The 26,327-nt window shown below is 36.3% G+C and overlaps 1 protein-coding gene across 4 annotated transcripts in view; it reads left to right on the plus strand.

Moving 5' to 3' along the window:
* LOC150098408 (uncharacterized) overlaps positions 1-26,327 on the plus strand; it is a 255,884-nt gene that overhangs the window by 35,782 nt on the left and 193,775 nt on the right. For all 4 annotated transcript variants that reach the window (XR_016549455.1, XR_016549454.1, XR_016549456.1 and 1 more), the window contains exons 4-6: positions 10,322-10,382; positions 16,141-16,289; positions 20,297-20,383. Coding sequence is in view for 1 of the 4 variants with exons in the window: in XM_090404682.1 (XP_090260808.1) it covers positions 10,322-10,382; positions 16,141-16,289; positions 20,297-20,383 (297 nt within the window). In the remaining 3 variants the exon portion in view is untranslated. The remainder of the gene's footprint in view (positions 1-10,321; positions 10,383-16,140; positions 16,290-20,296; positions 20,384-26,327) is intronic.

Consider the following 26,327-nt stretch of genomic DNA (forward strand, 5'->3'; position numbering starts at 1 on the left):
CTTAGTGAATGCAAATGGTAGGAAAGTGTCAGTTACATAAATAGCTGAGTGGTTAAGTGATTACTTTAGTAAAGTGTATGTGCCCTTCTGATCCATTCTCTGGATGTGGTGGAGAACTGTGCAAAAGACTAGAAATTAGTTAGACGTATTAAAGCTATTTTTAAGAGCTTGACTCAAATACAGCAGTTGAACTGGATTTGGATATCAGCACATATGTTGAAGGGAATGTGCAAAACAGCTAGCACTGTCCTTGACCTGGTTGTTTGAGTTTCAGCACATGCAAGATTCATTATGGATTTACTAATGCAGCAAGTTACAGACCATTTGGTATCTTTGAGATCAAAAAATTATTGGAGAGATTGGTTAGTTATTGCATCAAAGATGGGCCGACAACACTAGGATCCTCTATAGAAAACAGCATGGCTTTGTTTAAAGGTAGGTGTTGCTTAAGCAGTCTGCTCATTTTCTATAATGGCAACAACAGAGTTGAATAGGAGAAATGGATATATATCCCTTGGCAAAATCCAGAAGACTGGATTTTGCCAAGGCATTTGCCAGAACTCCATATTAGTGGTTATTATATAAAACTCAAAGGAGATCGATAGGTTTGCAAAATGTGGTATCCTATGATAGTTCTCGAAAGTCACTGAACTCGTCATTTTGCCCATTTTACTGTTAATGTTTATCTAAAGATTGCAAGATTATATTCTTTTTTTTATACTATCAGCCATGGTTGTGATGTATACAGCCATATTCACTACTACAAAGAAGTCTTCAGATATTTTTGATCAGTTAGTGTATAGTTATATGGGCAAAATGGGATTGAATGCGAGTTCAGTTTTGCCAAGTGTAAAGTTATGCATTTTGGATGGAGGATATTTCTGGCAGAGTATTATTTGGGAATTTGTTGGAAGTAGTTAGTGAAGCTAGAGACTTGAGGATTATTGTGAATAGTGAGTTAAAGCTGAGGAGTCGCATTGCTAAGCCATCACGTTGGGTAATAGCACTGTTAAAAGGAACACTGATTTGTAGGAATAAGGAAGTTATTCTTCTGCTCTGCAAGGATAAAGACCAAATCTTTATGTAGATTTGGTCACTTGGTGGATTTCCAAGGAGATGAAAATAGTTGAAAAGCCTTAGTAGCAAATCAAGATAATTAGCCTTTGGAATTGTACATATGAAGACAGATTGAGGGAATATGACCTTTAAAGTTTGAGAAGAGTTGATAGAAACATGCAAGTTGGTAAGTGGAACTTATGGTATAGACACAAGTAAGATTTTGCAGCTTATGGAGATACAACTCATGATCATCCCTTGAAGCTGGCTATGGATGTTGTTAGAAAGATTGTTAAGTCCAGGTTTTTCTTATGGCATGTTTGCAGAAAGAACTAATGTTAATGTTGTGAGTGTGCATTTTGTAAATGTGTTCAGTTAGAGATATGATAAGTATTTAAGTATGGGTGCCTAAATGGGTCCTCCATCAATAAGTCCTTGGAAATTAATGCATTTCCAAGGAGTCCAAGCACAACACATTTATTATACAGCTCATTCACTTTTTGTACTTTTACCACCCTCTTATGCAATGGGAGTGCATGAAATGGTAGTAAGAGTCATAGCTTTTATGCATTGTGTACCATGGAATGGTAGCATACACATGCATAAAAGCTGCTTCTCATCCTCTCATTCACCACTTTCTTTCATAATTTCTAGGGATGGCCCCTTTGTTCTTCCATAAAAACCCTCTGGGTATCTTTCTTTCAGCAACTTCAATGTCTCAATCATATCGCTACATCTTCTATCCACCAAACTGCAGATTATGTGCCCTCACTCCATATAGTTCTGATATAGTTTTGTTATGCATCTTCATATCCTCTCAGAAGTCACTTCATCTATTTTCAAGTCCTGCAATCAGATCTGAGCAGTAATCTAGATGTGGTCTGATCAGGACTTTATGCAACAGAACCACTGTCACACTCTTATCCCTGCTAGTCATTGGTCCTTCTCATCATTGCGGCAATTCTCTGGATTGTCTTCGCCAACCTAGAGGATTAGGCACTTCCTTTTTTTATCCTTGATCTTCATTTCATATGTCTATCACACTTGCCCCAAGATACCCCTCCCACCCCAGTATAGGTCTGCCAATACAGTGTACACTCTCCCATCTGCAGATTCCAAGACAGGTGGATGAATATCCCTATTTGCCCACTGTCTTATCCTTATCATATCTCTAACTGAACACATTTACTGAAAATGCACACTTGCAACATTAAAATTAGTTCTTTCTGCAAACATGCCATAAGAAAAACCTGGACTTAACAAGCTTTCTAACAACATCCATAGCCAGTTTCAAGGGATGATCATGAGTTGTACCTCCATAAGCCACAAAATCTCATCTGTGTCTATATTGAATCAGGACTATATCCAGTCGTGAGTCAATTTTCAGTTACAAGGCTCATTAAATAGTCAAATCAACAGCACTGTTCACTTCCTTAGCACGTTCCCTTAAAACATGTGGTGAAATTTCATTAGTATATACTATATCTAATGAAATACTGACGTATATATTACTTCATATTTCAAATACATTCTCTTTATGCTCTTTTAAGCCTTCAATCCTCCTCATCCCTTTAGAAATAAAACTTGCTTTACCAGGTTTGAATACTCAATAAAGTGATCATATACTGTCAGTCCAGTATCATCCGCATTGGTCACTACCATTGGTTCTGTCTAGCATGGTTATTCGTCCAGTCATTTCTTCTCCCACTGACCACTTAATGAAGGAATTCCTTGGGATTTTACTTGGATTGCAGCATTAGGCTCCTCTCGTGTTCCAGTTTTGTCTTTGTCATTAGTTCTATCCTCATTTGAGTCTTAAATTACTCTTGCAGCTTGTTAGATCTTGAATAAGGACCTTTTCATCAAAAGGATCATTCATTCAAGATTTAACAAGAATACAATAATAAACAAGAAATACTTTTACTGTTAGTAACGAAACAAATTGTTAATAGAGAAACATAATTGAATTACCTTAAAATGAAGTACAAAAAAAAAGGATTATTTCTGTCTAGATAGAATTATTGTTGTTTGAAAACACTAGTAAGAAAAATACTCTATGCAAAATCTATGTCAATGCAAACAAAAGTCCAAAGGTCGCGTGTTAATTACTCACGATAAGCGTAACGTCCGAAGCGAAGGCATTCGTGGAAAGTGAATTGAGATTGCGTTCCCCGAAAAGAGTGCTCTTGAGGAGAAGAGTTGTGCCTAAACAACTTAAGGACCAATAAGAAGGCTCCGTGAGAAAACTTCTGCAACGAAAAGAGGGCACAACAAGAGATAATAAATGTGGGTTTCAACCCCCCCCCATTTTTTCTGTCCCTGTTTTTGATTCGGACCCACGATGCTGACCAGCAGAAGGGAATTCTACGGCATCGGACAAGTTTTTCCCCGTTGCTGACTGGCAAGTATTGGGCAAGCTGTATGCAAGATGACAGCATCCACCGACTCTCAGGCCATTGGTAGAAGTGATACTGGAATGAGACAACGGAAAGTTCTTCCAGGGAAACGGGCAGTCTAATGATAGTGACCAGCGAGATGAGCGTTTGCCCAGCAGAGTGCAGAAAATGGTTGTACATGACGAGTGAAGTGACCTCCATGTGGACGCAACCCACTGAAGTAGTAAAGTATCTAACAGTAAAGGATGGACAAAGGGGACACAGTAACCTCATGCGGCGGTGGTAATGTACAGAATTCTCTTATTTTATTAACAATTAGCATTAGAGGAAAGGGGTGAATCAATTTCTAGTTGGAAGAAAAACGGACAATTGCCTAGAGAATCTTTTGAATGACTTACATGCATGTGACTTGTTAGCTCCATTGGACTGGTAATCGGAGGACTTAAGTTCGTGTGTGAGACCTAATTAATATGGTGGGGTCTGTGTTAGCGTGTGTCAATTAATTAATGACCTAATTAATTGACACACGGGTCAATTAATTAGGTCAATCTACATCTATACAAATTTGTAAACTTGTATTTTCCCATGCTAAGTGTGTTTTAATTGACCAGAGGTTGATTGTCAGTTGATTTAGTATAGGTATTTTAATAAGCTTTTGATATGTTTAAACCTAATTCTAAACTCATTAGATCTTTAATAAACATGTTTTACTATGTAAGCCTGAGTTTTGCTTGAGCACGAGACTAATTTACCATTCATAAAAGTTTGAACTTATGCTTAAGGGGAAGGTATAGAATAATTAGAAAGGATAGGGCCATGACTGCAAACTGAGATCTCTACAGACACTATATATATATTTAACGAATTTAGGTAGCTGTTAAAACTCTGGGAAAATTTCTCTGAGCAAGAATTCTTCTGTCCTAGGACTCTGACTGGTGCAGCTGGAACAAACAAATTTGTCAGAGTTTGAAAAGGAGACAGCCCCAGAGAGATAGACTGGCGATCTCATTCTTAGTTGGCACAAGAGGGGGATAATAGTAACTTAGATTTAAAGAAAACCACGACGTAACAGATATTTCTTAACTGCCATGTACTACTGATTTTTCTCTCGTTCAAATTCTTTCATCCATGGTAAACTATATAGTATCAGTACAGTAGCATCGCATGCTTATTTAGGTTGGATGTGCTGTCATGTGGCTTATGTAACTCGCACTACAAAATTCATGTCAATTTGACTGTATGATTGCATTTTTATTAATATGTGAAAGTTTTAAGAGTGCCTAGTCTATCAATGCTCATCTTAATTGGCCAGTGCAGTTAATTGCAGGATGACTTTGACTGTTTGAAGATTAATTAATAAAGCATAAAGGTCAAATGAACAACATCTATGCTTCACATGCATTGTTTATGAGATGCACAAAGGGTTTATGCTTCGTGTTGAGATTAGATTATCATTCATCATCATCATCATGATGAACCATGAGCTCACTGCCATTGGTGTCTGATGCCTCCTTCACTATCTTCTTCCACTTTTCTTTGTCTGGTGCACAGTGTTGCAGTTTCTATAAACTCATTCCACATCAATCCTTTGTCATCTATCCATTCTCTGTATGGTCTACCTCTTCTGTTTACAGCATTCATAATACCAAAAATGAATGTCTTTATCTTTTGGTCCACGTTCATTCTGCATTAGATTCTCCTTTGGTTGTATCTTTCAATAGAGATATGCGATTTTCTCTTGATTTGTGATTTTCTGTACCCATCCCATTCTTAGAATCTTCCTGTAACAAGTTCTATCAAATGTCAAAATTCTTTTCCTTGATTCCTTATTTATTACCTATGTTTCAGATCCATACAGTACACTGCTAAAGATGCATGTTTCTAGTACTCTTAGTTTCATTTGCAGGCTTATCACTTTACTTTTCCAGATGTTATCCATGGCCTTCAGATTTGTTCTTCCCTTTACAATGCTGATCTTTGTTTCTTTTTTACAGTCCAAATCATACGTCATTTTACTTCCCAAATATGTACATTTTCTGTATCGATTCCATCCACTCGTATCTATCTTTTGTTTCATGTTCTTCTCACCAAATATCATCGTCTTTGTTTTTTCTATGTTCATAACAAGCCCAAATCTCTTCCCTTCCTCATTTAACAGTTTCAATGTTTTTTGTAGTTCTCTTTCATCTTCTTCAATAATAACATCTGCAAATCTCAGATTAATTCCCATCCCATATACTGATATTCCTTTTGCATCTTCCTTCATTTTATCCATTGCTCTTTCTAAATGCACGATGAAAATGCTTGGTGATATTGGTTCCCCCCCCCCGTCTAGTATCTCTGCTCATTCTAAACTATTTCTCCAAATCATCACTTATTCTTACTGCTGCAACTGCATTCTTATAAACATCTTTTAATTTAGCTTTTAATTTTCTGTCAATTCCGTAGGGTTCTAGCACTGTTAATGTCACTTTCTGGTTGATATTGTCAAATGCCTTCTGAAAATCAACAAAGCAAGTATATGTGTTTTTGTTTTTTCTCCTAGCTTTCTCTGTTATTAACTGCATTGTCAGATTTTGTTGAATTGTACTTCTGTCTTTCCTAAATCCTGCTTGCTCATCTGCAAGGTATTCTTCCAATTGTGTTCTCAATCTTTCTGTCAGTATCATCATCATCACCAAGGTGACTTATCAAAGCAATTGTTCTATAATTTTTACATTCCAGCTTATTTCCTTTATATAATATCACTAATATCGATTTCACCCATTCCTCTGGCATTTTCCCTTCATTCCTTCCATAACATATTACATAGTTGGTGCATTTCTATAATCATACTTTTGTCACCATTTAGAGGAGAGTGACTAAGTTGGTGAGTGATGTAAAAAATGCTTCCTACATTGAGAGCTTGTGGATTGCAGAGGTTGGTTGAGGTGGAGAAGAGGGGATATGATAGAAACATTTAAATTACTAAATGGTTTTTATAAGATTGATGCAGGGGAAATATTTCAGCTGTGTGATAGTGATGGAAGAACAAGAGGTCATCCCTGAAAATTAAGGAAAAGTGTGGTTAACAAGGGTGAGAGAACTAGATTTTTCAGCTGGTGGGTGGTGAATGAGTGGAATGCATTCTTGACTCAGTTGTGAGTTCTTCATCTGTAAATGAATTCAAGAAGAGATATGATATTGTTTTGATAGTTTGGGTCTCTATAATTTTATAGACCCGTAGACCCGTGATGAGTCTACTGACTCCATGGAGATACCTGTAATAGTAATTTCTCCAGTGATGTTATAATTTCCAGGACTCTTATTGTGTTTTAACCATCCTATTGCTTTTTCTATCTCTCCTCTTAAAATGTCCATGTCATATTTGTTGCCTGGTGGTGATATCTGCTTCAATTCTTCAATCAGTTTCCCAACTCCATTTAAATCTAGTTTTTCTTCATATCTCACTACAGTATTTTGTCCACTGCTGTACAATTTTATCTTTATTTATTGGTACTTTGCCTTTTTCATCTTTAATTGGACTCTGTTTTGGTTGCCACATTTTGTACACTTCCCTAGTTCTATGCTCTCCATAGTGCTGTTCTATATTATCGCATTGAGCTTCTAACCATTTCATCTTATCCATTCTGACTGCTTTCTTCATCTCATTACACTGTTTTCTATATTGCTCCTCTATTTGTTCTGATGTGTCACCTTTTATCTTCAACATTCTCTGCACCTGTACTAACTTCAGTGTTTCTTGTCTAATCCACTTCTTCTTGATCTTCTCTTCTTCTGGTACTGTTTCTACAACTGCATCTTCTATCATCTTCATTACTCCTTTCACTCTTAAATTTGAATTTTTTCTTTGTCCACACTTTTAAGTTTCTCTTCCAACATTGTTCTGTACCTTCTTCCTATTTCTGCTTCACTTATTCTTGCTATATCTCTTCATTTCTGATAATGGGGTTTATGTTTTCTTTTTAATTTCAATTTGATGTTTGCAATCACTAAACTATGATCCGAATCTATATCTGCTCCTTGAAAAATTTGACACTGCTGTACTGATGTTATCCATCTTCTTTTAATCGTAATCATATCAGTCATGTTCATGGATTTCCCATCGTTTGATCACTACATCCATTTTCTACACTCCTTTTTCTGGAATCTTGTGTTACAGATCGTCATCTTGTGGTCCACAGCAAATTCTAACATTTTTTTCACCTTGTTCATTTCTTTTTCCAAAATCACATTTTCTCATGACACTTTCCCAACCATAATTTTCTATTCCAACTTTGGCATTCCAATCTTCTTCAATAATTACTACATCTTACTTTGGCATTGTTTCTATTGTCTCTGTCAGATCTTTGTAAAATAAGTCAATATCCTCATCTGTGCTGTCAAATGTGGGTACATATATCTGGACTATTGATTTGAATGGTTTTGCTTGAAATCTTACTATGATTTGTTCATTAACTGAATTGTAGCTTATCAGTGCCAGTCTAGATTTTTTGTTAAGAAGGAAACCAATTTCTGTTTCATGCTTGATGTCACACCCTGACCATATGACTTTGCATCCATTTATCTCTCCTGATGTCGTCCTTCACATCTCTGCTAGTCCCAGTATATCACACCGATATCTCTTCATTTCCTCACAAAGTAATTCTAGTTTTCCTGACATCTAAAGTGTCCATACATTCCATGTTCCTACTGATAATAGTTCTGTCAGTTTCAGTTTGTTTCCTTTCGGTATCCCACTTTTGGATCCAACCCCGAACGCTTGATTGGTATCCACGGACCTTGTTCATCCTGGTGACGTCCAAGCTGGTATCTTTTAACTGTTGATCGTATAGGCATCAGATAATAGTTTTTTTTTCTTTACAGTCAGAGCATTGACACTCACCTGACCGACCCTCCTCCTTTATCCAGGCTTGGGACTGGCATGAGGCCCCTATGGATCCCATGGTAGTTAGATTATCATTGGCAAATACTAAAGTGAGACATGAGTAATTTGAATTTTGATATGATTTTTAAATACAGCCATATCATACACACAGAAATCAGAGAAAGTAATCACTTGGGAAATTGTTATTTTTCTGGATTGAACCAAAGAAATTCTGAAATAACTAATTTTACTTACTATACACAGATTCCAACTTAATTCAACTAATCATACAATCCTCGAAAGCTCTGGCATAAAATGGAACATTCAGTACATCGTCAACACTATTTCCCATTGTAAATATGGACAAAAAAGTTATAAATTATTTATAGAAATTTTAAATATGTATTAAAATCTTGTCTATATTAGTGTCATAAACATGTCATTTCACACTTATAAAACAGATGAAACTCAGAAAAACAGTAACTCATTACAAATGACAATGTTCAATTGGATTGTTTCACACAATATAATTATTCACAGCCGCTAACAACTTCTGAGTGCTATTTGTCTTGCCACACACTCTGCCTTGTCTTCTGTGCTGTTTTAAACCACTGGAACACCAAGAATTTGATATGCTGAGCCATCTGCATGTCTGTGTAAAGAGCTCAAAGGTATCTATATTTGTGACTGCACACCCGAGCTATTAACACAAATGTGATGAATTGTTTACACATCAAAGTGTCCTCTTCATTAGGCATTAGTGTATTGTAATTTAATTGTAGTAATCGCACAATACCAGGAAACAAATAGGGGAGTTTTAACAGGAATAAATGCAAAAATAAAAATATAATATCTATGATATTGCTATTTTGTGGGTGTGCACTGCACACCCAGCACATCTGGAATATTTGCTCCTATATCAGTGTTATGTGTGAGCAAATGATGAAGAGAAGGACCTGTTGAGGTTTTTTTTTTATACATTGAAGACTTATTCTTAGGGAAGACTGGTTCTAAGTCAGTTTTAATCACTTGCATTATAATTACACATAAATTTTTTTCTCCTTCATACTTCTGTATATTTATTCATTTTGCAGGTCATGGCTACGTAGTCATTTTCACTAGTGGGAGCAAGGATGACATCACAGTCAGAGTTGTATAATGTGTGATGCCATGATCTAATCCAAAAATCTTGATTCTTGTGTTCTCTCCATCACATGCTGCCTACAGCTTCACATGGTAGTCAGGGCACTTTGTGTAGGAATGAAGAAGCATGCTTTGTTTCATTGTAGTCACTATTTACTTCAGAACTCTGTCTTCTCATTAAACATTATGCTTTGTAGTTAGTGTATCCTTTGTTATTATTACCCAAAACATTTGATGATAAAATATTTTAAACTGAGTATAACAATAAATACCACTGCATGTTCTCGCACATTGTCAAGATCATCAAAGCTTATTTTGTTCAGGCAGTGAAGAATCTTCCTATTCATCAAAGGAAGAGATAAGGAACTAGATCATATAATTGTCTAGATTTTGTTTTAAATTTAATTATGAAATATGAAGTAATCCTTTCAACAAACTAAGAAAAACATTTCCTATAAATAAGTATCTGTAATTCTCTGAAACCACTTTCTTAATTTTCCATAAGAAAACATTTTCTTATGGAAAATTAGCTCTTGATTTTTGCAGTTTTAATTTAAGAAACTTTTTTTCTGGAATGCATCTACCACACACACACACACACACACACACATTATATATATATGTGTGTGTGTGTGTGTGTGTGTGTGTGTGTGTGTGTGTGTGTGTGTGTGCAACTTTTTATCTAATATTTTATAATTTTTTTGTGTTGAGAGGAGAATGAACAGATAAGCTGTCATTATTTTAGAAAAATAATTAGTACTTTGTGAATTTTCATAATGTGTACTTGTAGTGGAAAGGATGAAGTAGAACTTTTCTTTATCATGCTACATATACAATTTAAATACTCTTAATTTTGCAGCCTGTAGTTTATGAGATGACTTCTGGAGAGAAATTATCTGTAATTTTTTTGGATACTGAAGGTAGGTAACATCTAATTAAAATTTTTATTACAAGATATTTTACATACAGTTAGCATCTCAGATATAGATTCAGTTATAAACACATTTTTGTAGTATTTTCATCACTCAGGGATTTTTTTTAATCCAGTACATAAGAGGCAGAAGAACTTATAGTATATGCCATGGCCACATATGGGATGCAGACTGAGAAAGAAAAAAATCTATTGATATTTTTCTTGAAGAGGTGGTAATTGTAGATGTTGGGAAACACTTCATGAAAAATGCTGTTCTGGAGGACAGAAATCAGACTAAATGAGGAAGACAAAGTGGTTCAATGTTTGTAGTTGTACTCAAAAGAAATTTTGGACAGCTGCTCTTGCTTCAACTGGCCCAACAGATAATGGAGGAATGGTGATTGTCAGTGCAGTGGAGCAGTGACCATGGAAATATCTGTAGAAAAGACATGGCTGAAATAGTACATCTGTGAATTGGACAGTGTTGAGCATTTTTATGGAGGTTTTAAGAGCCATCCCAAACATATGAACAGTATTCTAATGATAGGTAGATTTGAGATTTATATAATTAATAGCTAGTTGGGTGAAAAATAGCACTTTGAACAAAAGAAATTCCTAGTTTTTTAGATGCTGAGGAAACCATTGATGTGATGCATTTATGTTAGGAGAAGTTGGAGGTAAATGAAAGCTCAAGCGTCTGAAAGATCCGATGCTGTTTGGTGATTTTGTATTATTGATGGTAAGAAAAGGTGAGCTGAGAATCCTTTTGTGAGAGAAAAGATGGGACTATGTTTTGGTGGTACTGAAAATGATAAGGGTGTCCTTGCTATATTGAAAGATGTTATGGAGGCCAGTGTTCAAGGCACTGATTGCATATTGCAAATCAGTAGAATGACTGGAGTGTGCTATCATCACATAAGTTGTAGATAGGATTGGTGGTGATTGAAAGTTGGTTGTTTATGTATAGGAGAAAGAGGATAGGTGACTGAAAAGATCCCATAACATTCCTGCATTGGTGACAAAGCTTGAAAAGAGGATGTCATCCATCATGAGTGACAAGAGAGTAGCAGCAAGTGACCAAAGGGTGGCAAGTAGAGTAAAGGAAGGCAATTTGCTTGGGAGGCTTTAGTGCCAGACATGATCAAAATCCTGGAAATGTCAAGAGTAACAGCAAATGTTTCTCTTAACCTTTCTGTGTTATATGTCTAGCTGGATCTTGACCTAGATTGGTGAAATCCCTACTAGTAGTCACTAATTAACTGGTGGATCTCTAGATAATAGAGAAGTTGACTGTTGATGACTTATTATTTTGAAGATAGTCAAGGTGATGGTAATCATTTGGTAGTAGTTTGACAGCTGACTTTTATTCCATTTCTTGAGATATGTGTGATAAATGCTTGCTTCCATAAGTTGGAATAATTGCCAACATGACATTTGACTACAGTTGGAGAACATCAGGAGAAGAAGCCTCTGGTGACCAGATTGTGTAGTATTCTTCTGATGCCTTTTTGCCAAACAAAAACCACAGGAAGTACATTGGCTCAGTTTCTGTTATAGTAGGAGGCAATTTGCTTTGGTCATTTATTCAGTATTTGGAGGAAAAGAGTGATGCCAGGAGGTTAGCTTTGTCTTTAGGTGTAGTAACAGTAGTGCTGTCTGGATGAGAGAGGTGGAAGTGCAGATGGGCAGAAGTTGCATCTGATAGTCTTTGCAAGAGATCAGAAGGTACAACTTCCATTTGAACTGGAAGTGAGTTTTCTGCTTTTAGCCTTCATGAAGTCAGATTTGAATTTGCTTCGTTTTGCATTTATTGCATGCTTCAGATTAGGCTGAGTATGAAGCTGGGTTAGTTGCAAGCCATTTCATTAAATTAAGCTAAGTTTTTTCTTAAACTTCTTTGGTGCATCTTTCGTTGAACCAGGGTTTGGCAAGTGTACAAGAATTTGGGGTAGCAAGGATGAAAGCCTTCATGCCAGTGAGGATAATTTCTGTGGCTTGCTCAGAGTGGGTGTTTGGGTCAGAAGATCAGAAGCAATAATCAGACCATGGAATAGAAGAGTACAAGTTTCATCCCATTTGGTACCTTGGTAGTGGTTGGATGGAGGGTGTTCTGTGGGAAAGGAAACTTGCATAAGATCATAAGAGGAGAGATGACTTCTGGGTGTATCTGGAAGGAGAACTGATTAAGAAAAGATCAGATATTGGAAAAGTGGAGAGGATTATCAGGAATTAGAGAAGGTAGATGTGCATTAGATAATAATTATTTATGGCAAAAACTTTGCATCTTTCAGCTTGCTCAGTAGTGTTTGAAAAATGTAGCCAGATGGTGGCATTAAAATTACATAGTAAGATGACTTCGCTATTTGAATAGCTGGTTTGCAGAAGGTTGAGCTTCGTTGATAGGAAAGTGAAAAGGTCAGAATGGTTTTTTGGAATTTGGAGAGTGGTAAATACAGCAAATGATATTGCTGAATGGAGCGAGGAAACCTTGTGCTAGAAGTTAAAAGTAGATGATTCTAAGTTAGACATTTTCTAGCAAGCTATGTCAGATATCACAGGTGCCACCTTTGTGGCAAACTGAATCATGAGGTGTGTAGTTTGAACATTAAAGGTGGACTGTGGCTGCAGTTTGGGTTGCAGTCAAGAGTAGAAAATCAGGTCTTGGATGTCTAAGTGATGTATGTTGTTTATGTGCTGTGGATGTTAATAAAATACATATGAAAGTGAGTTTTTTAGTTCTAGTATGTTTTTGCATGTTGTTGGAAGTTGTTTCACTTGGCTATGCTATCATTTATATATTTGGTTTAGTCCTTTATCCAAGTGTAAGCAAACAATGTTTGTGCCTGAAGTATTTTCAGGACTTGGGCAACTTGTGATAAAGGTGGTATAAGTTCTGATCACTTGCCTTAGTATCCTATAATGCAAAGCACAAATCCTTATGGGTATATATAATGCTATGCATTATGGAAAGCGTCACTACCCACTCCAGTTTCGACCTTTATTGAGGTCTCGTTAGTGGGAGCTAGACTCAGAGATGGTGATACTAAGGTGGAAGTAATGCAGAAGTCATATCATCATAGTCCAGTTGCCAGAAGGTGTCAACACCTTATTATTAAAATTCTCTGGATTAGCGATAGTTGATGCAAGTTTTTTCACTTGGCTTTGCTACCAATTATATATTTGGTTTAATCCTTTATCCAAGTGTAAGCAACCAAAGTTTGTGTCTGAAGTATTTTCAGGACTGGGGCAACTCGTGGTATAGGTGGTATGAGTTCTGATCACTTGCCTTAGTATCTCTAATCCAGAGAATTTTAATAATAAGGTGTTACACCTTTTGGCAATTGGTATATGGTGATATGACTTCTGCTTTACTTCCACCTTAGTATCACCACCTCTGAGTCTGTCTCCCACTGACGAGACCTCAATAAAGGTCAAAAACGGTCTGGGTAGTGACCCTTATCATAATACTTAGCATTATACATACCCATAAGGATAAGTGCTTTGCATTATGGGATACTAAGGCAAGTGATCAGAACTTATACCACCTTTACCACGAGTTGCCCAAGTCCTGAAAATACTTCAGGTGCAAACTTTGTTTGCTTATACTTGGATAAAGGATTGAACCAAGTATATAATTTTGCATGTTGTATTTGGTTTGGCATTTTAGTTGAGATAGGTTTCAGAGGAAAATTTATCAGTTGCAGTGACACTGTCATGGTTTTTTGTATGTTTTTGATTTAAGTTAGGTGAAAGGATAGAGTTGGGACATGCAATGTCAAGTGATACTTTTGAACATGACACCTATCTTCTTGCCATATCATGGACTTGACAGTATCACCTACATACTACTACTACTTGGTCCCTTTCAGGCATGACCTGACCAAATATGTGGTAGTTGGATTATATTCCAGCTGACTGGGAACTCTCCTGACTCATTACTGAAAGGTTCAGGCTCATAATAACTGACCTGCAACACTGCCATTTTACTGTTGTACCCTCAAAATGGAAGTTTAGGATCTCTGAATGTGTTTCGTAACCTCTTGAAGGGTATTACTGACATTGCATGGTGAAGAGAGGAGTGAAACAGAAACTGGAACTTCTAAAAGGCCAAATATGACATCCACTTCAGTTTTCCAGTAAGCAGAGTAAGTGATGTTTCACCAGGCAATGAAGGTCATCTACCACCTTGTTGGCCTAGTTGACATTTCTTCTAACTAGAAAGATGTAGCAAGAATGCTCATTAGGTATGTTAGAGCACCTTGTACAGAAACAGGCCACATGAGGGCAAGGTGGAGTTGACTCTAGAGAGAGGCTGTATATTGTGTATCACCTGCCCATTAGTGACTCATTATTCTACACACTCATATATATATATATATATATATATATATCAATCCCACACATAAGAGGCTATGAAACTCATATAGCATATCAGTACCATGTGTTCAGGAAGAAAGAAGGAACCTGTTAATTTGCTTTTTGAATATATGGAGTTGTTCTGAAACTATGCAGGGAAGATAGTCCCATATCACAGAAAGTAAAATATATAGAAGAGGAGAATGAGAAGTCAGTTCACTGTGTTTTGGAGCTAGATAGTGAATGGGTGTTGACCAACAGTTGCTTGTGTGTTTTTAGTTTGAGGAGAAAGTGGAAAATGGTGTCAACCAGTTCTATGTGACTCAAATATACCTATAGAAAAGGCATAAATTAGAAAAGTCATATGATTAACTTGAGTGAATCTGAGAGAGATGGGGAAGGGATTACCAATTAATTGAATTGCCCTTTTCTGGACAGCATCAAGCATATTTAAAGAGATTTTTGATATATTACCCATATATGAGTGCAGTATTCTAAGACAGGGTGAATTTGGAATTTGCACAATGGATCTTCCATGGTCATTTGGAAGATCCATGAATACACAAATCTCCATGATTTTCCATGGAGATTTGAGTATTCTCAAAGTTCAGGAGAGGTGAAGTGCAGTCATGTAAAATAAGGCAAGTTTGTTTTATTGGCATTGAAATTGACAAATTTTTCCTCATCCTCACTTTAGGGTACTAGTTATTGTGTGTGTGTGTGTGTGTTGGAGCATGCATGAGTCGGAGCCTCACCCTAGTTTATATAATACATAACACTCTACAATAAACAAGTTTTTCATAATTTGATGCATGAGTGAACATTGAGGGTGGAGGAGGAAAGCTTTCAATCTGTACAATTTTCCTTTGTCTAAACTTTAAAAAATTTTACTGTTTAGTACTGCATTGTGATCTTTTATGCATTTGATTTGTAAGAACTTGTAAATTTTCTATTACATAGTAATGAATGTTATGAGTTAAGAAAAGCTTGGATCTCAAAAATATTCTTCTTTTTTTTTTTTTAAAAATGTGTTGTATATTCTAACTGAATTGCTAATTTACATAAGTAAAAATTTTAATAATTTAAGTGATTTCCATCTAAGAAATATTCAGCTGATTCTGTGAGATTTTTTAATATAACATCAGAAAAAAAGTTGAGGATAGAAAGTTCTTATGTAGTCGACTCATAGACTGCAGGAATAGTTTGACATAGTGAATTTCTTTCAACATAACATTCTTCCTAAGCAGCTTTGGGACTTTCATAGTTTGAGATCAAGTTAATTATAGCAGTGTTTGCTCTAGTGGGAGTTGCCTCTATTTATTATTATATTAACATGTTAAAGCCATCTTTGAATTGTTTTTATATTTTGTGCAGCCATTTCTTTTAAATCTTCAGTCTTGCACTTTTAGGTTTTGCTGCCAACAATGTATCTGAAAACTATGATGCCAAGATTTTTGCTGTAGCAACACTGATAAGTTCACAGTTGATTTACAATTCTGTGAAAATCATTGACCAAGTTGATATTGATTATTTAGAGCTGTTGGCAAGACGAACTCAGGTAAATAGCATTAATACTCTAGCATATGAATATTTTAAAATAAAATATTTGATAAAGACTAAGAGAAACTAACAGCTATGGTTAAATCTAGAATATTTTAGCTTTATCTTTTGAGAATCTGGGTATTCAGTAATTAGATGACTGTGCAAAACAGTAAACAAACTTTTCAAATGAATTTATAAATAATTTTATCTGCTAGCAGATGTTGATGCTGTTAAAAGCTCTTGATCAGTGTCCAAGCAGCATATATCCCTTCTTCACAGAAGTTCTTGTATGGTTGGTGATAATGCAGTTGATAACTTCATGGGTACTCTCACCAGCTGGGGGAAGATTAGACACCATTCACAAGCCCAACTTCTGATGATACAATCAGGTCGAAGACACGCAACCCATCATATGTCATCCATTACATATTGCCTAGTTGTCCCTTAAGAACTCATGGAATTAATTTTCCTTATTCCCTGATGCTAGCTCTTCATTCTAGTCAGTATCATCATAATTAAAATAATGATAACCTGCTCTTACTCTCTAAGCCAAATTGCTTATACATTTTGGTCTATATCCTCAACATTCCTCAGTCTATAGCAACATGTAATACCTTATCAACTTCCATCTCAAAACCACCTCAACCTTGTGCAGACATAATTTCCCTGCTATCATCAGCAACACTCCCTCCCTTCCCATCTCTTGTTACCCTTCCTATCTTCATGCAAAACATAGAAATTGATCATGATGGGAAAAAAAAAAAAATAGCAAAAAGTGAAAAGGTCACACACCAGTTGACATAACAGATATGGATATGTATGTTTTGCCATTATCCTAAATTTACAGAATGAATTTCATCTTAGAGCATGGCATTTCACTGACATACTCATTATATATAGATTTCTGTTAACCAGAATTATTTACTTATGCATTCTTTGAAAATAGAGGGGGGGGGACTGTTGTCATCAAATAAAACATGAAATTAATATACAGTACCTACCAAACTTTATGGGATAGATAAAAGCAAAACATTTCTTTATTGATAGAAATGAACATGTTTTCCTGACTTGGGTCATTACCATTTTAATGCATCTGTGACTTGTAATGTCCAATAGAAAGTTGGTAGTATGCTCTACATCTCCTTTAAAGCATGAAGTTCTATTAATGAAGACAATTTTGGCCATCCAGTTCACCCCACAGATGTTGAATTTAGTCATGGCTCTACTGGTGTGTGTTTCCATAATAATGCTTTATAACATGGGGCAATTATGGTGAAATGTTAAGATCTAGATCCACAGTGTAGGATACAATTGCTGTGAAACATCAGTTTGGGACCTAATCATACCACAAGAAGCAAGTTCTACATTACACTGTGGATTGCAGGAAAGGTGGTGGACAACACATTTGCAAAATGTGTTGTCTGCCACCTTTCATAAAGTATAAAAAGAATTTTCCTGATCTCCATGGAGTGGGAACAGTTTTTGTTATTAACAAAGGCTCATAGGCTGCAACTTTTTTTTTTAAACAGAAATTTATAACATGCAGTTCTATATATAGCATGGAAACATTTATGATTGCTTGTGTCTGTCCGCATTTCCAAATACAGGTTTCTCTGGAATCTGAAGGTGAAATGAGGTAACTAGTCTGCTTTTTTCAGTTAGTATTTTAGGAATACTTGATCTTTTTTTAGACTGTGTATCATATATGGACTTGTGAATATTTAATTTGCTGTGCAAAGTAAATAGGATTAAGGCCAAAGTTGAGGCAGAGATGGCCGAGGAACAAGCAGGTTTTAGGAAGGTAGGGGCACCAGACATCAGATCCTTTGCCTTAGACAGATCATAGAAAAATATAAAGAATTCAGACTCCCTCTTGTAATGTGTTTCTTAGACTACTCTAAAGCTTTTGACTGTGTTGAGCATGTGAAACTGTGGGAAGTAATGAAAAGAATGGGTTTTCCTCAACACACTATCAGGTTGATAGCCAACTTGTATAAGGAGCAACAAGCCACGGTAAGAACAGGTGTTGGATTGACTGACTGGTTTCAAGTTGGAAAAGGAGTTAGGCAAGGATGTTTACTTTCTCCTCACTTGTTTAGTATATATGCAGAGGACATTATGCATGAAGCATTGGATGAGCTCAGGACAGGAATTATGATAGGAGGTAGATTGATCAGTAATCTGAGGTATGCTGATGATACAGTACTCCTTTGTAATGACATGGAAGAACTAGGACTAATTCTTGACAAAGTTAACAAGATCAGTAATAACAGAGGACTTCAACTCAATTCTAGCAAGACAAAGATCATGGGTTCTCAAAGGAAAAACAAACAGAGAAGCTCTTGAGAAACAAATGTATCTTAATGGAGAAAGAATTGAGGAAGTCAGCAAGTTCGAGTACCTGGGATCCATTATTAATGTGAAGAATTGAGATGTGGTATTACAGAAGGCTATTGAGGATATCATACACTGAAAGGCGTACAAATGAATGGGTGTTAGAAAAGATTAGTAGAACTTTAAGGCTCCGTAAGGATATTGACAGAAGAAAGTTAAAATATTTTGGACACATAGAAAGGATGGAGGGAGGACTTCTCAGAACAGTAATAGAAGGTAAAGTTCCTGGAAAAAGAGGCAGGGGTAGACCATCAATGAGATGGATGGCGTGTGTGGAGTGACTGATCTTCAGAGAGTTGAGGCTGCCAGAAGGGCAAACAACAGGACTACATGGCGAGGCCTAGTGTGGAACATCATCAAGCATTGGAGTGACCATATGGTATCTGTAGATGCCCAGTGAACACAGAGAGAGAGAGTGCAAAAGTATGCACAGATATTTTTCGCAAATGAGAACCAAACTGTTATTCTCCTCCAAAATGCTTTTAATCTTGTGTGTGTTGTTCATACAAGATTAGTCAAAAGGATTTGCATATTTTAGTTACATTTTTCTGCAATCTAGTCAAGAATATCAAGAAGAGATGTTCTTGACTAGTAAGTAGTCGAAGAGCAGTTATTTTACTGAAATGTGAAATGTTTGTTAGCTGTTTTAACATTGAGCATTTGAAAATGTTTTTGATTTAAAAAACAACAACATAAGTATTAAATTTATCAGAAAATCCAAGCTTGAATAGCTCAAAAATCTACTTTCAGGCCAAAGGCAGTATATTCACAAACTGTTAAAAATAATAATAATTTAGTGAAATTTAATAATAAACAAGTAACCTTGTCTGTACTGTTAGCCTAGTGGCTGTGCACTTTGCAACCATATGCCTGGGGAAGGAGTGTCCTAGGTTCGATTCCCGTCAGTGACGTGAGGAGCTCAAGAATCTTCCTCAGCCATAGCCAAATTAGCTGGTCTTGGGCGTGGACAGTATGGTTTTTTCCCTAGTTTATCCTGGGGTTTTTCATCCCACAAAGCAGGCAAACCGGCCTTGAGAACTCAACACTACAGGACATAGGATACATCAGGGCATAGGGCTTGACCACCTTATTCTATGAATGGTTTGAGGTCCAATGATTAATAAACTCTTGACACCGCAAGGTAAAAGAGGGTAAAATGAAGATGATGAGACAAGTAACCTTGACCAAATGTTGAGACTCAACTAAGAACAGTTATAAAACTGTCATAAAAGTGTAGTGGAAATTAAACTGTACTTGGGTGGAAGGGGGAAGATTAGGTTTGAATCCTCTTAGGTTTCAAGGAACATTTATAAGGACTTTGACAGTTGAATTTGTTCATAGGATCAAATTCATTATAAATGTTCAAAGAAGCACATAACTGTTATATAATAAATTAAGTTTATGAAAAAGTTACTGATACAAACTGGGGTCTATATTAATGCAAGATGGAGTGTGATAAAATAAGGATTAGTATTATTTGAGTACATTTAATAGTTCTGTTGACATCACAGATAGAAATTTATGTTCTAGTTTTTACTATTTGACTTACTTTCTCATGCAGTTTTCTGTGTACTTCACTATCCTTAAAACTAAAATTTTAAATGTTACAATAGAAATTTTCCCTTTTAGCTTTTTGCCTTACGATCACAGATGTCTAAAGCAATGTGGACAAATGAATTCAATCATGACCTTCTTACTTTTCCCCCTCTTATGTGGGTAAGTTGATTGTATAGATTTTTTTTTCATTATTTTATACTAATTCTTTGACACAAAATGAAGAGTTCTGAGACTATAACAAACCTTATTTATTGTATAGAATTTTCTAAATAAAATCTACTAAATTAAGCTTTTCATTGAATAGTCTTTCCTTTAATGTTACATAGTGATCAGCATTCATTTTGATAAATTATGGAGACTACAACCATGTTTAGAATACTTTAATTTCCCAGCGTTTAGACCTGAAGGTCATCATCTGGAGAGAGAGAGAGAGAATGTGTGTGTGTGTGTGTGTGAGAACAAATTCACATACAGCAATAGTGGTAGCCTAATCAATAATTTAACATAATTGTTTGTTATATTAAGACTAAGATCCTGGATTACTACAGTTGTAATTATAATTTATAATGAACTGTTATAACAAAAGGTTGTGTTGGAAGTCTTTCCACTTGGTTATACTATAAATTAAAGATACTAAGAAAATTATATACTTGGTTTAATCCTTTATCAAAGTGTAAGCAAACAAAGTTTGCACCTGAAGTATTTTCAGTACTGGGGCAACTCGTATATAGTAGCTAATGACCTCACATCACTTGCCTTAGTATCCCATAATGCAAAGCACATATCCTTACAGACATGTATAATGCATAGCATTATATATGTAAATAAACATGCATTATAGCTTTACATTATACATTAGTGTGAGATACTAAGGCAAGTGATGCAAAGTTGTTAGCTTCTATATGCGAGTTGTCCCAGTCCTGAAAATACTTCAGGTGCAAACTTTGTTTGCTTACACTTGGATAAAGGATTAAACCAAGTATATAATTTTCTTGGTATCTTTAATTTATAAAAAGTTATGTGGATAGAATATGTGTCATACATATTCTTGGGATTTGTAGATCATTGATTAGAATTTCACAGTCCTCTTTAAATTGCACTCATACCATGTTTTGGTGTGATGTAAAGTGCCTTTTAATCAATTCTATGTAGGGTATTCAGGACATGATTAGAGGATCATAGTTATTAAATTTAATGTGTTAATGATGTTTTTTTTTTTTTATATTTGATATGAATTGAGTCCAGTTTCACCTGTATAAGGCAAATTGCAGGGTGGATCCTTGGAGGAGTTGAATAAGTTCTTTAATTTTGCAGGAGGTTTAAATGTGGCATTTCTATAGTGTTTATTTTATCTGATATCCCTTTAATGTATGGAATGGCTACAGTTTTATTGTAATTTAGTTTATTTTTATTATGAAAAATGTTGTTACTTTAGCCATTTTTTGGAAGGTATTGCTGATAACTTTTAATTCGTGCTTAAGTGCTTGCTCAGTGGAGCAAATCTTTAAAGCCCTGCTTTTTTTAGTGTGTGTATTATACCTAGTTTTTGTGTTGAGTGGTGGTAAGGGTTTGTGTATGTATTAGCCAGTATGTGTAGGCATATGGTAAAAACAGCGAATTAAAGACTGCCAGAAGGAAGACATATGACAAGTGTATCTAGAAATGGAACTGTGTTTTGACTTTCAGTTTCAGTTGTGAATTGTATGAGTTTGTTTTTGAGACAAGACTTATAACTTTCCCTGATGAGGTAGAGTTGCTACTATAGTTATAGATGGATCTTTTGATGTTATCACCAGATCCAGCACTCTCAAACCTTTAGTCCCTTCCATCAAGTGCTGTTTCAGGTAATTATCTCTTAGTAAATGTATAAATTCCATTTCCATTTTGCCATGTGCCATTTCCTCCTTCCAATCTACGCTGTTTACCAATAATTGTCCGGACACCTCTGTTATTTGAAGTTATGGAACATTCTAGGTTTGTTAATAACATAAAAACTGGCGTACATATAGTGGAAAGTAGTATTTCATCATAGCAATTGAATACAGGTGGTATGGCAAAACGATGTGAATTCAGTGACTAAGAGAGGTGTCATCGTGGGCTGTCACATTGGCATGTCCATACGTGCCATTGCCACTCAACTGGAGCATCGAAAATCAATGATTGGTAATGTGATCAACAAATGGATATGTTCTGGCATCACTAGTACAGGAAAACATCCAGGGCAGCCACTGAAAATGACTGACATGGATAAGAGGGTGTTAAAACAGGTGGCACGCACCAACTGGCTACAGTTGGCACAGACCATCCTTCATAGTACCAGTAACACCATGGTGAGCACATACAGTAAGAAAAGAACTCTATTTACTAGGTTACCACAGAAGAGCAGTGGCACACAAGCCAAACATCGCAACAAACAAGGCAGCTCGTCTGGCCTGGTGCAAAGAGCTTGTGAACTGGACAATTGACCAGTGGAAAATGGTACTCTGGAACAATGAATCAAGGTTCACCTGTTTCCATTCTGATGTGGGTGTGAAGGCAGCCTGGTGAACGCTTGTTATCACAGTCTATTGTACCCACAGTAAAGTTTGGTGGTGGAGGAATCATGGTGTGGGGTACATTCAGCTGGTTTGCAGTGGGACACTGGTTATTGTCCATGGTTCCATGAAGGCAGCTTAGTATCTTGATATTCTGGGTAATCAGGTGCTGCCTACACTCTGGACTTTTATGGAATGGACAGGTGTTACTATCAAGATGACAATGTCCCATGCCACAAAGCTGCAGCTGTTATGGAATGGTATGAAGAGATGGGTGTTAAACAACTGCCCTGGCCTGTGCAGAGTCCTGCCAACCCCATCAAACACCTGTGAGATGAATTGGAGCGGAGATTGAGGTCCAGAGGAGCACATCCTTGATCTGTCAATGAACTCAGTGCTGCTTTGATGGAGGAATGGAGACAAATTCCATCTGATGTCTGCCGCATATTGTTGGAAAGCCTCCCTCAAAGGGGGTGATCAAAGCTAAAGATGGACTAGGGTTCACCTGCTAGTATCAATTGTTAATTGCTAAAGTGTCTGAACAATTATTTGTAGATAGTGTATATCAAGTCTTCCATGATAATTGCTCAGCTTGCATTCATTGTGCTGATCTGCTGATGCATATTGTCCACATCTTCTGGATCCCCAGATCTACAGCAGCAACCAACTACCATTAATAATACTTCTTCTCCTGCCCTCTTTCCTGTATCTTCCATGAAAATACAGTGTCCATTACATCTTATTCCTGTAACTATATCATTCTCTGACAAAGAGGTCTTGCTGATGCCAATAATTTTTGGCTAAGTTGAGCTGACAAATGCTAAAAATTACTCTCCTTCATTTCTGATACTTCGGGCATTTGTGTACATGCATGTCAACATTCCCATGGGCCCCCATTTACTCCTACAGAATGCCATTACGTGTCCATTTAGATTCAAAACCTGGGAATAAAATGGTCTCACCTACAAGGGAATAAAACCTGGGAATAAAATGGTTTGCTTGAAATGTTTTGCTTGGTCTATAGCATCAGTTCCCAACTGGTAGTACGTATACACCTGAGGGGTACATGCTGGCCATTCATGGCAGAAAAACAAGTAAATGTAATGGCAGAAAAACAAGTAAACAAAATGCAAAACGTTAGTTATGAAACAATGATAAATGTGTCAGTTTTTAAAAACAAGAGGTATAATTTATAGAAATGGGTTTAAAAGGGGTACACAAGTGGAAAAATGTTGGGAACCACTGGTCTATAGGGTCTCCATTCAGGATGTAGTTAATGTTTTCAATGTGATTCTTTCAGTTTTGATTGTCTTTTTATTGCTGATTTTCATGGGAAATTTATTACAGCAGTTATTCAATTTAGTCAGTGAATCCTGTGGACTTGTATGCGATTTTAGGAGTATAACATGGTCTGCATGAGCAGCTGAGATTAACAGCTCCAGTTTTGATATCAGGTTTAATACCATTTTCCTTTATAATGTAGTCCATATAGATGATGAATAACAGTGGAGATAATGTGCTCCTTTCTCTTATACCTGATTTAATATTAAACCATCTTCTTGTACCTCTTTCAATTCTAACTACTGATTTAGAATTCAGTTATAGACTACATATTGCCAGATATAAGATCCCATTTAAATCGTATAACTAGTTTTGAACAGCTTTTCTATTGGTGCAATATCATATGCCTTTTCCACATCTCAGCTAATGCCTTTTATTCCCTTGTAGGTGAGACCATTTTAGCCCTGTAACTTTTGGAAACTGAGTGGGCAGTTCACTCTCCACTAGTAGCCAATCAGAGATGGCTGACTCAAGACTATCACTAATTGTAAGCAACATCCAATGAAGAGACAGCTAACAAGTGCTGCCATCTCATGGTCCCTAACTAACACTATTTTTTATGTCTGAAATAATGTGAGTTCTCTGGTTGATTTTGTTGAGTAACTGGATGAAAAATCCAAGTTTCTGGGAGAGAAAAAAAAAAAACTGCTTGCCCAGGCCAGAGATTGACTAACTAGGGAACTGGTTGTGTCCTAGTTAGTCAATAAGGCTTAAAAAAAATTCCTATAGTTGCTGACTAGATTCAAACCCAAGTCACTATTCAGGCATTCCACTGAACTACACAGGTTTTACAAACCTTAAATACAGATCCTTATTATATTCATATGATTTCTCATCTGTTTGTGGATGGAGATGGGAATTGGGTAACCAAAGCAGAAAACAGTTGAGCTATTTAATGATCACTTTATTTATGTGTTCCATCCTGATACTACATGCTTTATTCCTAGAAGGATAATGAATGGTAAAGTATTAGAAGTGAATGAGGAGGATGTATTCCAAATACTGAGTACACTAAATGTCAAAAAGGCAGGGGGACTAGATGGAATTTCATCATGAATTTTAAGCGAATGTGCTGTGGAACTGACTGTGCCATTAACTTGGCTGTTTAATGAGTCTTGCAATGGGGCAGGTTCTTGGAGAGTGGAAGAAGGATAAGATAGTACTATTCCATAAGGGTGATGGTAGAATGGAGGTATCAAACTATAGGCCTGTTTGTATTTGTTCCATAGTTATCAGGGAGTAGGAAGGTTATAAGTGGAGTTCCACAGGGTTCAGTCCTGGGACTATTGCTATTCACTCTCTTTATTAATGATATTGTCACATGACTACATGGATATGTTCAGTTGTTTGCAGATGATGTGAAGCTTTGGAGGGTTATTAGTGATAGTGTGCTGAGGATTTGAACATGCTGGATGAGTGCTCAATGGTATGAGGATGTCAGTTTATTGTAACTAAAAATGTGATTCTCTAAGACATCTTAGAGAATTGCTGATACTACATGCTTTCATCAGACCCATCTGGATTTCTGTGCTCAGATCTGGTTACCAGGATTTGAAGGGGATGAAGTAACCTTGAGGAGGTTGCAGAGACATAACAAAAATGATGTCAGAACTGTACAGCTTTGATTATGAGGATAGACTGAGGGCATGTGGACTGCAGAATTTGGTGAATAGAAGGCAAAGAGGGTGGGATATGATTGAGACATTTAAGCTGTTGAAGGGTTATTGTAATAACACTGTGGAAATTTTTCATATGGCAGAACAAGGGAAAGGGACAAGAGGCCATCCCTGGAAGTTGCAAAAGGAGGTGGCCGGTAAAAGAGCAAGAAGTAATTTTTTACATGGAGAGTGGTAGAAGCATGGAATGCATTGCCCAAGAGGGTGATGAACATGCAGACCGTGGATGATTTTAAGGAGTGGTATAATACTTTGTGTTCACTAGTGTTGACTTCCTACGATGAGTCTTGTGACTCTGTGTGGATCAGGAAAATAATAATTTCTTAAAGTAAATCGAATCCTGACAACCTGTATTTGGCTTGAATCCATCTTGTTCTTCCCCATGCTTCCTCTCAGTTTTTTTAGCCTTTTTTTTTTTTTTCAAGTGTACTTACATAAATCTTACCATTGTTAGATCCTGAATGGGGAAATTTTGAAAGGAAATTATTCATTCAGGATCTAACATGAAAAAACTAACAACTTCAGGAGATACCTGCACTTCAGCAGAAAATA

This window comes from Typopeltis vanoorti, chromosome 15, assembly GCF_054136105.1.
Source record: "Typopeltis vanoorti isolate ZY-2024b chromosome 15, IOZ_Tvanoo_1.0, whole genome shotgun sequence".
NCBI lineage: Eukaryota > Metazoa > Arthropoda > Arachnida > Uropygi > Thelyphonidae > Typopeltis > Typopeltis vanoorti.